The sequence below is a fragment of the Xyrauchen texanus genome, chromosome 35, assembly GCF_025860055.1.
Source record: "Xyrauchen texanus isolate HMW12.3.18 chromosome 35, RBS_HiC_50CHRs, whole genome shotgun sequence".
Taxonomy (NCBI): Eukaryota; Metazoa; Chordata; class Actinopteri; order Cypriniformes; family Catostomidae; genus Xyrauchen; species Xyrauchen texanus.
Genome location: NC_068310.1, coordinates 10224024 through 10238979, shown reverse-complemented (window position 1 = coordinate 10238979; position 14956 = coordinate 10224024). Strand labels below are relative to the sequence as shown.

The window sequence follows — 14956 nt, the reverse complement described above, 5'->3', positions numbered from 1 at the left end:
TTATTTTATGCACATTCTTTGAAAATGGAATGCTCTTTTTTTAATAGCCTGGAAATTTCTTTGCAATAATAAGATGGTTCTGTATGGTTTATGTATTCAGTGCAACCTGATGTGGACTAATGAAACAACATCAATTTAAAAATCTTTAAAATAGAATTGAAAAAATATTTAAGGTAAAAAACAAATGTATTTTCTCTGCCCAATTGAAAGCCCTAATATCAAGTGACCATCTCTGCACTATCCCACGATTACACTAGAATAGAGCCCCATCACTTGCACGAGCTTCTGTGATGTCTCTCTCCACAATCACGTGAAAACCAGGCTTCCAGTGCACCAAGCAAAAGTGTTTAAAAGTGCATCAAGCGGCGGACGGCAGCTTTGGTGGCTAGATAGCGCAAAACTTAGTAGCATGTTCGTGTGCATTACTTGAAACGATCTTAGGATTTAAGAATCAATAATCGAGATAGTTCAAATGAAGATCATTGTGCATTGGAAAATTTTTAAAAAAATAACATCCCCACTATGCAACATTTTTCACTAGACCCTAAAATTTTTGCCCAGTACTGTATATGTTTGTTGTAATACTTCTAATAACAGCAATTATGGTTAAATCTTCAATAATGGAAATAGCAAAGATGGAAAACAAAACAAATATACTAATGATTTCTCACTGGAGGGGTTTTGGGTCATGTAATGGCTCTCTCTCATATTTTCAACGCATACAGTGGGTACGGAAAGTATTCAGACCCCCTTAAATTTTTCACTCTTTGTTATATTGCAGCCATTTGCTAAAATCATTTAAGTTCATTTTTTTTCCTCATTATTGTACACACAGCACCCCATATTGACAGAAAAACACAGAATTGTTGACATTTTTGCACATTTATTAAAAAAGAAAAACTGAAATATCACATGGTCCTAAGCAGTGGTGGACAGTAACGAAGTAAATGTAATTCGTTACTGTACTTAAGTAGTTTTTTTGCGTATCTGTACTTTACTGAAGTATTTAAATTTGGGGAGACTTTTACTTTAACTCCACTACATTTCAAAATCAAATATCTTACTTTTTACTCTACTACATTTTCAAAATCAGTCGTTCCTTTTTATTTATGAGTGGATAAAAAAGTAACTGGTCAAACGAGCCACCAATCACAGTACAGCTCGCGCGCTTTGTTTTGAACTTGCCTTGGCGGCATCTACTAAGCCTTGAACCAGGGTGCGTTTCCCAAAAGCATCGTTAGCCAACTATGGTCGCAAGTTCCGTCGTTATCATCATAGTTCAACGAGTCGGTGTTTCCCGAAACCATTGTTCCAATGAACATTCGCAAACAGCATCGCAGAGTTGTGTGGTTGAAACGACAGCTCTCGACCTGTGGTTAGAAGCAGAGTTTCTTGATATTATAACATGTGGGCTTAATAAATTATTATCTTGAGCCAAATAAGCAATATAACATTCAGTACAATCAGTATCTTTTATTTAGAAGACATACAAATGTCCTTTATGTCTTTTAGTTTGTCAATAGATTTAAAGCACCGTTTTTGAAGAGTGCGCATGTGTGAACGTGCTCTAGTGCGTAAGAACGAGCCTATGATTGAATCTGGAAATAAAGCAAATAACTGAGAAAAATATGAGATAGTCCTCAGATGACATGTCCGTAATTTATAGCAAAACATCTAGCATTAATTAGATCGCAAACAGATTCATTAAAAGTAGTTTTTACTCCATATATATATATATATATATATATATACACACATCTGACTAATTAATGTAATTTTATTAATAGATTGGTGTGCCAAGAGTGACATTAGTCTTCATGTAGACTGAGTTAAGCAAGAGTCTTGTGACAAATTATAATAGGACATTATGGCCATAAAAAAATCATAGTACTTGGATACTTAAGTACATTTGAAGGCAAATACTTTTGTACTTTTACTCAAGTGAATGTTTAAAGGCAGCACTTCTACTTTTACTTGAGTAATATTTTACCTTGAGTATCTTTACTTTAACTCAAGTACATGGTATGTGTACTTCGTCCACCACTGGTCCTAAGTATTCAGACCCTTTGCTGTGACACTCATATATTTAACTCAGGTGCTGTCCATTTCTTCTGATCATCCTTGAGATGGTTCCACACCTTCAATTGAGTCCAGCTGTGTTTGATTATACTGATTGGACTTGATTAGGAAAGCCACACACCTGTCTATATAAGACCTTACAGCTCACAGTGCATGTCAGAGCAAATGAGAATCATGAGGTCAAAGGAACTGCCTGAAGAGCTCAGAGACAGAATTGTGGCAAGGCACAGATCTGGCCACAGTTACAAAAACTTTCTGCTGCCCTTAAGGTTCATAAGAGCACAGTGGCCTCCATAATCCTTAAATGGAAGACGTTTGGGACGACCAGAACCCTTCCTAGAGCTGGCCGTCCGGCCAAACTGAGCTATCGGGGAAGAAGAACCTTGGTGAGAGAGGTAAAGCAGAACCCAAAGATCACTGTGGCTGAGCTCCAGAGATGCAGTCGGGAGATGGGAGAAAGTTGTAGTAAGTCAACCATCACTGCAGCCATCCACCAGTCGGGGCTTTATGGCAGAGTGGCCCGACGGAAGCCTCTCCTCAGTGCAAGACACATGAATGCCTGCATGGTGTTTGCTAAAAAACACCTGAAGGACTCCAAGATGGTGATAAATAAGATTCTCTGGTCTGATGAGACCAAGATAGAACTTTTTGGCCTTAATTCTAAGCGGTATGTGTAGAGAAAACCAGGCACTGCTCATCACCTGTCCAGTACAGTCTCAACAGTGAAGCATGGTGGTGGCAGCATCATGCTGTGGGAGTGTTTTTCAGCTGCAGGGACAGGACGACTGGTTGCAATCGAGGGAAAGATGAATGCGGCCAAGTACAGGGATATCCTGGACGAAAACCTTCTCCAGAGTTCTCTGGACCTCAGACTGGGCCGAAGGTTCACCTTCCAACAAGACAATGACCCTAAGCACACCGCTAAAATAACGAAGGAGTGGCTTCACAACAACTCCGTGACTGTTCTTGAATGGCCCAGCCAGAGCCCTGACTTAAACCCAATTGAGCATTTCTGGAGAGACCTGAAAATGGCTGTCCACCAACGTTTACCATCCAACCTGACAGAACTGGAGAGGATCTGCAAGGAGGAATGGCAGAGGATACCCAAATCCAATCTTTCCCAAAAAGACTCATGGCTGTATTAGATCAAAAGGGTGCTTCTACTAAATACTGAACAAAGGGTCTGAATACTTAGGACCATGTGATATTTCAGTTTTTCTTTTTTAATAAATGTGCAAAAATGTCAACAATTCTGTGTTTTTCTGTCAATATGGGGTGCTGTGTGTACAATAATGAGGAAAAAAAATGAACTTAAATGATTTTAGCAAATGGCTGCAATATAACAAAGAGTGAAAAATTTAAGGGGGTCTGAATACTTTCCGTACCCACTGTATGTGTGTGATGCTGTATTGTGTTTAATGGTTGCTAGTATGTCACAATGAACTTTGATAGTAATAAAACTACTCATGACTATTTTCAATTCAAATAAATGTTGGCATTTCACAATTAGGGCTACAACTAACATATTTAACATATTATAACATATAAAAAAATCATTTTTATCAATAATCTAACGATTATTCGACTATTCTGGGATTATTGCAACGATTAATCATTAGCTTGTAACCGATTATTCAGCTTGTACCCAGACTTAAAAAGGTTGTATTAAACATGCATACTAACAGCAAAGATAAAATCAGCTTTTAAATATACCTCTAAATGACATTCACTGACTTAAAGGAAAAATTATTACATATAATTCAGTAAATAAATTCACTGCAAAAAAAACTATTGTTATCAAGTGTTTGTCTTGTTTTCCATTTAAAAATGTGTAAAAATCCTTAAAACAAGATACATTTACTTGAGAAGCCACATATTTAGACTTGCTTTAAGAGAATGTATCTTAAATATACAGTAAGTGTATTTTGTATGAGTATTTTTTCCACTTTGATATGTCTGGGAGCGCAGTAAAGAAAATATACTTATATTCGAGATCTATTCTCTAAAAGCAAGTCTAAATATCTTTTAAGCTGCTGCTCAGGTGAATCCATCTTTTTTTAAAGGATTTTTAGATATTTCAAAATATTTGTTTTTAAATATTACATTGTCAGATAACAATTTTTTTCTTCTGCAGTATAGCTGCTAAATAAAATGTGAGTTGCGTAAAAGGAGTTTTAGATATTTATATGGGAAAACAACCCAAAACAAAAACAAATCAAAACTTTTGTTGTAGTGTATAATGGGGCGAAGACTACCTACCCCCTCTCTCCTTTCAGTTCACTTCAATCCACCTTTAACTCACAATAAAATTCTCTCTATTAATAAAGCTGCGTATTGCCAATTTTCTTCATGATAAGAAATGTACAGTGAAATATTTTATGACTCAAGTCGTGAGCCCTCACATTATAATCTAGCTGCATTAAACATCTGTGCTTGAGGGACGAGCGTCCCGTGTCAGAGTGTGCATCAGCCAGATGCGGTTTCAGTCTCCCCCCATTAGATCGGGACATTCGCACAACTCATAGAAGAGGCGCTGCACAGAAAAATGGCAGTTTCAGAGTTATTTACATGATCTGCTTCTGTATTATTTGAACTTTAATAAAGCTACAATGCATTAAATATAACTGCATTTAAGATGTAACCTAAAAGGTGTTTCTTTTAAAGACACTCGACACGCAAGTTTTGCTCCAGCTCCACTTATTCCACAACTAGAGTGCTTCTGTATTTACATATATTGTATTTTTGTATAATTCCCTCATACTTTGCGATCTACATCACCTGAAGCTGTTTGGAAAGTTTAGAGTGCATCTGGACTGTGAGCTGTGTAATTCTTCCTCTCCTCAGTCGGGCGCAAACTGCAGTGCTGCACTTGCGCATCATCATTAGAGTTTGTGATCTCATGCTACGTTAAATGAGATCAAACAACTATTCGACAATGGACATTTTAGTATACAATGTTGTTGAAGTTGTCGATAACGTTGACTAATCGTTTCAGCCCTATTCACAATTAATGTAAATTGAATCTCATTGTACAGTGTGGGGGATTCACAAATAACTTGTTAATAACAAACAACAAATGTGTATTAAAAAGGCATGAAATATAGATAATCAGGGCTGCGTTTCCCAAAAGCATCGCAAGCTTAAGTTGATTGTAGATGGTTTCTACTATCTACTTAGGCTTACACTACTTTTGGGAAATGCAGCACAGATCGGTATTGATCAATCACAATGTTAAAATGTCGCTGATCTTATCGGCCTCAAATTTGAACATTTCAAAACCTTTACAAAACCAAAAGACATTAAATCAAACAAGTGTTTTTTTTTTTTTAAATGGAAGCGTTTCTGTTCTGAATAACAACCAGTTCTCGTTCCCAACTCTACTTCCATGTCTTGCTGTCTGACAGCTACTGTGCTGATGCAAAGTGATCTGATAGGTGCTGACAGATAAACAACACCCCTGCCCAAGAGGAACCTCTGCTGTACCAGTCTGCCACTCCAGGAATCCAGACAAGGCCATGAGCACTGTCATTCTTTGGGGAACGCTATCAAAAATAGAAGCAGGCATGGATTGATGGAGAGCTGTGGGGAGCACAGCCAATGGAAATTAAGGAACAAGAGAAAACCCACAACAGCAGTCACCCATGGAGAGGTTGTTGGCATAGCAATGGGATGAGGGTGAGCCGAGTAAACCAATCAATATAACAACAGTGAAAACAAAGGTGATCTGTCCAGAGATGTGGTTCTGTAATCAGTCTTTCCTGTGATCTACAAGACCTCCAAACTCAAACAGAAAAACATTATAAAAACATGCAGAGTATAACATTCAAACACTGCAAAAACATTGGCTCTTTCTATAACACTGGGAAGTAGAGTGCAGTGGGAATTTTCTTGTTGAATAAAACCAAATGATGCTCAGCACACAGACTACACTTAAGTTGGCCCACTCTACTCTATGTAGTTCTCTTCACATTAAAGACATGCAGGACCTCTTCATGTTTCTGGTTGTTGTTGTATCACAAGGAAATACTATGACATACAGCATTTGGTCTGGTCACATTTCTAATATGACTCACAGGAAACAGTTTTAAAATCCATCCCAGTGTCCAAATCACACACTGTCACAGTTTGCACTGTATTTGATGAAGGGCACACTTTTCTACCAATAAAACCATATGTTTTTTTAGGCATGTGTATCCGGTCCTGCATGACCCCCTCCAAGCGGGATTCGAACCAGCGTCAGCCGGCATGGGAGGCTAAAGGCTACAGTCGCTAGTGTGCCTCTTGAGGCCAGGGGAGTGAGGTTTTTTTTTTAAACATACTGCACAGCTATCATGTACCAGCTGGCTCCCGTTACACATGTATGAGTAGTATGAATTGATTCTGGACATTCTTCATCCTGGGATGTGGATATTGACCAGTGACCCGAATATATGACTTAAGAACTACATCTGCAAAAATAATCCACATTGGTTTTGTTAAACATTTAAGCACAACTTTCTTAATATATATAGCACTTTAGTGGTCGACCACTATGTCAGCGATAATTCAAAAATGCTGAATATCGCATCAGCCAGTAAATTTTCCCCTTTGGCCGATTTGTTTCTGGAGGACGCAGAGTATCGCCTGCTTGCATGCGAAGTGACTGAGACATGTAAATGACCATTCACGGCTCATTTTGTTGTTATGTCCCATCGTGTTAATACAATAACAGTCCGGTGTCAACACAGTGTCATTTAAACAGTCCGCATATCAAATGCAGACGCGTTTGAGCTCATAATGTTAAAGTACTCACCTGTTTCATTCTTCCTCTCTCTCCTCAACAGTTCCCTGTTACTTTTAACTGTCTTGTCTAATGATAAAAAGGCAAATATTAGTAAAACTAATAAAATACACCATCTGCAAATATGCGCATATCTCGTTTAAACGGATGTAATAAACCAACCTCACAACTTCAGCAGACCCAGCATCCTGTGGGGTGCTCATTTATTTACCTCTAAAACACGTATTCTATCAGCCTCAGTTCCCTGTCACTTTTCTAATGATTATATATATATATATATATATATATATATATATATATAAAAAAAGGTTTAAAAGGATGTAACTCACGAAAATCCAGCGTTTTCTTCCCACCGAGTGCTCATTTAATATCTTCCTCTCAAGCGTGTACTCTATCAGCTAGAATCAAAACTTCGGGATCAAGATCAAAAACTCTTCTGATTCACAAATAATGACGGTCAATCCATGACAATCCAAGCAGGTGATCCAGTCCGTTTAAACTGTCAGTAGATTGCTGCTCGCGCTGGACCCGCACGAGTAGGTGAGTGCAACTTCAAAGTAAAAGCGCTTCAAGCGTGCTATAAGTAAATGTCATATTCACTATGCACTGTATTTACAATTGGTTTGATTCTGTATTTTTGGAGTAAATGCGATTGCTAACGTGGACATGCTATACATGGTTGCTGGACCACAGCGTGTATGGTTATTTCCTTCCTAAAATATTAACAATTTCTTCATGTGCAAATAAATAACAAAAATTTGATGACTAAACAGAAATCTGAAGAAACTACTATCCAACATTTAAAATACAAAATAATTGTTTTGATTATTTTATACAAAGTTAAAGTTTAGTGTGAAATTGAGTAAATATAGTACTAAATAAGCTTTAAATTTTTTTTGTTTAGCAATTTTATGTTTATGTTATTTACTATATTAAATTGTGTGATATATCGGCATTGTATCAGCCACCCTGCTCTCTGGATATTGATATTGGTCGATCACTAGCACTTACAGTTGAGCCATCCAACTCAGGGTGCACCACAGTTTTTTTAAATCCAAGCTTGGATCATAAAATGTCCAGAGAATCCAGGTAGTTCTCACTTGCTTTCAATGAACACTAAGGATTCTGTCAAACAACTCCATTGCCATACTATTTAGTAGGGAAGTATTAATATTCAGACTAGTGCCCGATATTATCGGCTGATATTAGCCTTTGACAGATATATCGATTTCGGCATATATGTTTTACTGATATGCGCAGATATGAAAACTTTTTTCAGAACATATAATGCAGAAAACAATGCTTTAGAATTGGTGTCATTACATAGTTTGTCCAGCAGAGTGTGCTCCGACTCCATTGTTTACAGAGCTGACTCTGAACTGACAGTGGGTCTGCGGACAGGGCGGTTGAGCGGTGTATTCTCGGTAAGTTAAACAAAGTTAATAAACAATGACCCTATAATTTTCCCTTTTCAATATAACTAATATAACGTTAACCCTGTCCTTGACAACCATGTCTGTTTGCCAGCTATAGTTTGTCAGTGCATTAAGTAATGTAGCAGATTAAAAGGTAAACATCAGAGCCTCTTTTTGCAGCTCAGCAGACAACGATGCGGTGGTGGATTGTGTCTGTTGTGTGTTGATTTTACGTTATGTTGTTACCTAGTTGGTGAGAAGCAATGCTGGAAAGTAAATAAACAACGTTCATCTTTTACTCTCTGTGACAACGAGCTTATAGCTAACTAGCTAACCACGTAGCTGCTTCAGCAGAGTGGAAGCTAATATGAAAACATGAATTCACAAAAAAGTTGTTTAGGATTAACAGTTTGGTACCCCCTTCAACTGAACAATTCCAGTCGTTGCATTTATAAAGTGTAATATTTAAAAGTTTCCTCTGAACTTTGAATATGGTGTCACATCGGCAGGTGTAAATGCTTCTTGTTTTACAACCTGCCCCTAACTGAAAGGCAGTAATAATATAGTCAGCAATTGACTAATACTAAACAGTACTGATGTTTATTAAGCTATTTATTATATTTTTATTTCTTTACTTTCTCAGTGTTCATTTCTAGAATGTTGACAATGTATAATAATAATTTCAAATAATCTTGATAAAAATATTTGTTTAAGAAAGCAGCCTTTGAGTACCTTTGCATTGTCATATTGGAGCAAAATCAGTGAATAAGCCACATTAGTGTTGTCACAGTACCAAAATTTCAGTAGTCGGTACCAATACCTTTGAAATTTCACAGTACTTGATACCATTTTCGGTACCAAAGCAAAAACAGGTTACTAAACAACACTCTTTTATTAACAAAGTTAACAAAACATTAGCAGCAGAACTAAGAACAAAAATATGCCATTGAGCAACACTTTAAGCATACATTGTACAGTTTTGTTAACTGTAATAAAGCAGCTCAGTGATTTAGTGCAAAAAATTTTGCAGTAATTGAACACACCTCTATGACGAACTAAAATGTGTCTAACTTTGATGAGGCCATGAATGAGAAGAGTGGCAGACTGATTTGCCCATTTAAGTCAAATAAATGAGGAAAATAGTAATGGTCTGTTTTGATAGTATTGTGCTTTGGTCAGGGGCACCTACTTGATACATTTAATATCCATTCTGGTCAAATATTTCAGACCAAATCCTACTGCTTATTGCGGAGGACCCATACGTTTAGGTGACGTTTACTTTCCAAACTACTTTAATATTAAAGCACAATTAGGTAAACAGATAAGTTTAATATAAAGCTGTGCTTATACTTGTGCATTTGGACTGTAATGTCAGTAATCAGATGGTTTTGCTGGTGATTTGTTGTTTCATGTGCAGTATTTTGGGTAACTGGGTTAGCAGCACTTTTATAAAACAAGTGCAGAGATGCCCTAGGAGCTGCCCTTTGCCAACCAGGACAATTGTGCTGGGAGTATTTTCCCATAAAGAACTGATCTGTGATCTTCTGAAGTTGTGGACTTTCTTGGTGAAACCCAAAGTACACATTTAAACCACTGTATCAGTGAAAATATGAAACAGGAGTGATAAAATAACCGACTTCACTGCAAATGACTTCACAACAGAAATATCGGACAGTTTCTTCCTGAGGAGAGCGAAGTCCAAACGTCAGATCCTGAATAAAGTGCTCGGAAGTTGAGCTGAACAGTTCAGACAGCTTTAATGCACACCGACCACTAAAAAAATAAACATGAATCAAATCTACCCAATTTTCTCGAATAGCCCAGTATAAAACCACTCACTGACCAGACTATCTAGTGCCGGTCTCTCCCAAACATACAGGCTTAAAGCATTGATGAAGAAATTATACCGTTACTTGCTTCCATGTGTTAACTTACAAAAAAGACTATATTTTCAACGTTATAGGAGGCACGTTGATAATGCGTTATGTCTGGTTTGTTCGTAGTCTCTCGCTAGCCTGCCGTTAGCTCGCGTGGAGCACACAGAACAGACACCGTTTGCGCAAGAACAACTGATCAAACGTTACGAAGTAGTGACGACTTCAGGCCAAATGTTCAAACACTCCGGTTACAAAAATAAGTTTATATATATTATCACTTACCGTTCACAAAGATCAAAACGTGCTGGATAAATGGTGCCCGGGTGCTGTAATAACCGCGTGCTGTAATAACTGGAACGCAAGACTAGTGAGTGTATGTGTTGGCGGTGCTCTATTTGCTTCCTGGCGTTTATGGAGGAGGAGCTCACGAGAGTTGACAAACAGATTGCACGTGAACGGTCAAACACACGCGCACAGCCTCTGGACTGTCTGGACTCAGTTGCTGTTACGACTAAAGAGAAACAAAGTATCTTTGTTTGGGAGGATAAAAAACAATTTTTACTCCTTTTTAAAATAACTTTTGTCCTCAATGTTTGTGGGAAACAATTAGACATTTTTAACGCTACTTTTGTCAATGCAAATAATATTTAACGATAATTGAGACTGTGTGTATGTGCCTAACATCAGGTTTCTCTACGGGGATTCTTACTGCAATACCTATATTGTAAACTGCTGTGGATAAAAGTTTGCTTTTTACAGTACTCATAAACCTGAACACCTGTATATATATATATATATATATATACACACACATGTAATTGCATAAATAGATAACAGAAAGAAAAAAAAAAGACACATTTCAACCCATATGGATGCTAGGGGTATCTACACACACTCCCTTTAAATGTAAAAACAATAATTATATAATCAAAACAATTACGTTACTGGAATTATATATATATATATATAAAATACACACACACACATACACCAAGGAACACCTGCACACCTATACGTATTCATGTGATTTTCTTATCAGCAAATCGTGTGGCAGCAGTGCATAAAATAATTCAGATACAGGTCAGGTGAACATTCACATCAACCATCAAAATGGGTATTTTTTTAATCTCATTGATTTAGACCGTGGCATTATTGTTTGTGTCAGGCGGGCTGGTTTGAGTATTTCTGTAACTGCTGATCTCCTGGGGTTTTCACACACAACCGTATCTAGAATTTACTCAGAATGGTGCCAAAAACTAAAAAAACATCCAGTGAGCAGCAGTTCTGTGGACAAAAACGCCTTGTTGAAGAAAGAGGTCAATGGAAAATAACTAGACTGGTACGAGCTGACAGAAAGGCTACGGTACCCTGTAAAATTGTAGTGAGCAGAATAGCATCTCAGAATGCACAAGTTGGACCATGAGGCAGATGGGCTACAACAGCAGAAGACCATGTTGGGTTCCACTTCTGTCAGCCAAGCACCACAATTGTAAAGAGGGGTTATCAGTCTTACCTTTCTGAATAGCCTGTCTGTCAGCTCAAACCAGTCTGGCCATTCTCCGTTAACCTCTCTAATCAACAAGGTGTTTCTTTAACAGAACTTCCACTCACTGGTTGTTTTTGGCATCATTCCAAGTAAACTCTAAAGACTATTGTCCATGAAAATCCCAGGAGATCAGCAGTTACAGAAATACTCAAACCAGCCCGTCTGGCACCAACAATCATACCACAGTGAAAATCAAATTTTCCCCCATTCTGATGGTTGATGTGAACGTTAACTGAAGCTCCTGACCTGTATCTGCATTGTTTTATGTATATTGCACTGCTGCAACACGATTGGCTGATTAGATAATCACATAAATAAGTAGGTGTACATGTCACTGAGTGTATATACACTACATACACCGATCAGACACAACATTAAAACCACCTGCCTAATATCGTGTAGGTTCCCCTCATGCCACAAAAACAGCTTTGACCCATCATGACTCCTCAAGACCTCTGAAGGTGTCCTGTGATATCTGGCAAAAAGACGTTAACAGCAGATCCTTTATGTCCTGTAAGTTGCGAGGTGGGGCCTCCATGGATGGGACTTGCTGGTCCAGGACATTCCATAGATGCTCAATCGGACTGAGATCTGGGGAATTTGGAGGCCAAGTCAACACCTTGAACTCTTTGTCATATTCCTCAATCCATTTCTTTAGTATTTTTGCACATGCGGCATGACGCGTTATCCTGCTGAAAGAGGCCACTGCCATCAGGGAATACCATTGCCATGAAGGGGTGTAAGTGGTCTGTGTCAAAGTAACATCCACATTAATGGTTTTAATGTTATGGCTGATTAGTGTGTGTGTGTGTGTGTATGTGTGTGTGTGTGTGTACACACACACACACACATTTTAGGGTAATTTCTTTATCTGCAAACTTTTATAAATAATTTCTTTTTTATAACAGCCGTCACAGCTTGTAGGACTTTGCAATAAGTGAAACCAATATCTGTTTGACTGATCTCTTGCAATCCGAACAGCAGAGATTTCATCATTTGTTATGGGAATACAAAGCAAATTGAGAACAATATTCTTTGGCTTTAAATGTTAGCATTTATTTTCTTGCACTTGGATTATGAATCAAGAATTTCAGAATGTCAGGGTTAGGGTCATTTTTTTATAGTTTTCCAGGGAACCCCCAATGTAAAAAGAAAACAAAAAAGACCATAATACTCCTTGTCTGATCACTGGATTTCCAGTAAAGGGAAAGCAACAGGGCAGATGTACAAAATATAATACACAATATTGAGAAACAGTCATTAGGCTGTCAATCCCTTGTACAAATCATACAGTGAAAGATACTGTATAAACAACAAAAATCGAACCCTTCAAATACCCTTCAGTATGACTTTGAATCCACAGATTTATAACATATGTAGTTTGCATTCTTAGTAGGTAAATGGTGCACATACCGGCCTCAAAACAGGATGATATCAAGAACAGTGTTTTTTTTTATTTATTTTTTTTTATCACTAATAGTCTGAAAATAATAATAAGTTATATTAGGTGTCTTTAAATATTTTGCACTTACATTTATAAAAAAAATCTATTTAATACAATGCATTATTGTGCACATAGATTTGGTTACATTGTCCTTGCATTTAAAGTACCTGTATGTACTTCACTGTTGACCCCTTAACCTACCTCGCTGTGCAGTAGCAGAAAAAGAGTTTCGCAGAACAACATGAATGCACACAATAAGTACATTGTATCCTATGTTTGATTTTTATATCCAAGTACCTAGTTAGAGACACCTTATATAAAAATATCCAAAAAAATAAAATACAAAAATCATAACACCAAAGGGTGAGAAAGCCTTTCTTTCTTTATCTGACCACACACACTCTTTCACACCACAGACATACGCAGTTTAAAAAAAGACGACAGAGGTAAAAAGACAGCAGAATCAATAACTTAAATACACAATTACAATAACTTTAAGGCATCCAATGACGTAAAAAAAAATCTTGTAGACTTGAAAGCAACAGGAAAAACCAACAAATACTAATGAACAGAGAAATAGAAAAACCTGCTTTAGGAACAAAACAAAGAAGATAATATATACATACAAATATTAAGTATGCAAGTGGAAACAACGTTCTGTACCTGTTTAACACCAGTGGACTCCGCACACTGATTTGAAATACAAGCAACATCATTTGTCAAAATTAAATTGTTAAAGGCAGAAAGTCCAGTACTAATGTATACGCATCAGATCAAAGATTCTTAAATTCTCATTTCTTAAATGTTTTGATCATGTATTAAATAACTAGAACATGAATTTAAGCAGTTGGTTGCGTTATTTACACGATTACATGACTATAGTACAAATATAGAAAGAAAATCCACATACTTTCAGGATAAAATATATTTTCATATTGTCATTACTGTTTTCATTATTTTCATTAACTACAACAAAATCTCATTCGGGTCCTAAAGCTCTCTTTATCCAGAGCAAAGATGAACAAAACAGTCAAAAAAAGATTGCTTATGAATAAACATGAAAAAAGTAGTATTTAGTAATAGTCAAAAAGCAATAATAATAATAATTAAAAAAAAAAATTATGACAGACATAGCTAAGTGCTACAATGAAGCGTTATATTCCACAAATACAACAAATGGTTGCTTGCATCAGATATTGTTAGCCTTATCTTACGTCATAAAAACTACAGTATCATATTCACGTTAACTTGGATGGCTTGGCAAGATGTTTCCTATCAAAAACAGACTGTTAACTATTTCTGCAATTTCCTATGAGACTTTCAGAGCTCAGAAATGAAACATGAGCTTAATGTTATGTAAGTTAACTTCACCATCAACAGTTCTGTGTGCATTCAGCTCAGTCTGAAACTTGTGTCAGTCTTTATGTTCTCTGGCACCCTCAAGAGGATGAGGAGCAGATTGCGATCTGCTGGACTGTTCCCAGGTCAGTCAGGAGTTGTCTGATGCGATGTTTCAGCTGAGGGAGACGGGCCAGCGGATCTGGAGGTTCCAGCTCACCTGTGTAGTCAAGCCAACTCTCCAACACTACAGCGAGATTTCAATATGAGCAAATAATAAGTACAAAGATCTGGCAAGATTCATCATAAAATTGCAAAAATATACACTTTAAACCTACAAACATGTAACTATATTAACACATTTAAGTTCTATTATTTCCCAGCAATGTGGGCAGCTGTATTTTATCCCTTGGATAAACCAAGAAAACGAAATGTATGCCTTTATATATAAGTGAAAGAATCAGATTTATTCTTGCT

The 14956-nt window shown here is 37.1% G+C and overlaps 2 protein-coding genes across 5 annotated transcripts in view; both read right to left on the bottom strand.

The window, feature by feature from the left end:
* Nucleotides 1–10562, bottom strand: part of LOC127629154 (protein NDRG3-like) — a 107102-nt gene extending 96540 nt beyond the window's left edge. For all 3 annotated transcript variants that reach the window (XM_052106251.1, XM_052106252.1, XM_052106254.1), the window contains exon 1: nt 10434–10562. The gene's annotated coding sequence lies outside the window, so the exon portion shown is untranslated. The remainder of the gene's footprint in view (nt 1–10433) is intronic.
* Nucleotides 10563–12737: 2175 nt separating this feature from the next.
* LOC127629153 (PHD finger protein 20-like) overlaps nt 12738–14956 on the bottom strand; it is a 55165-nt gene continuing 52946 nt past the window's right edge. For both annotated transcript variants that reach the window (XM_052106249.1, XM_052106250.1), the window contains one exon: nt 12738–14726. In XM_052106249.1, the coding sequence (XP_051962209.1) occupies nt 14581–14726 (146 nt within the window). In that variant the 3' untranslated portion in view covers nt 12738–14580. The remainder of the gene's footprint in view (nt 14727–14956) is intronic.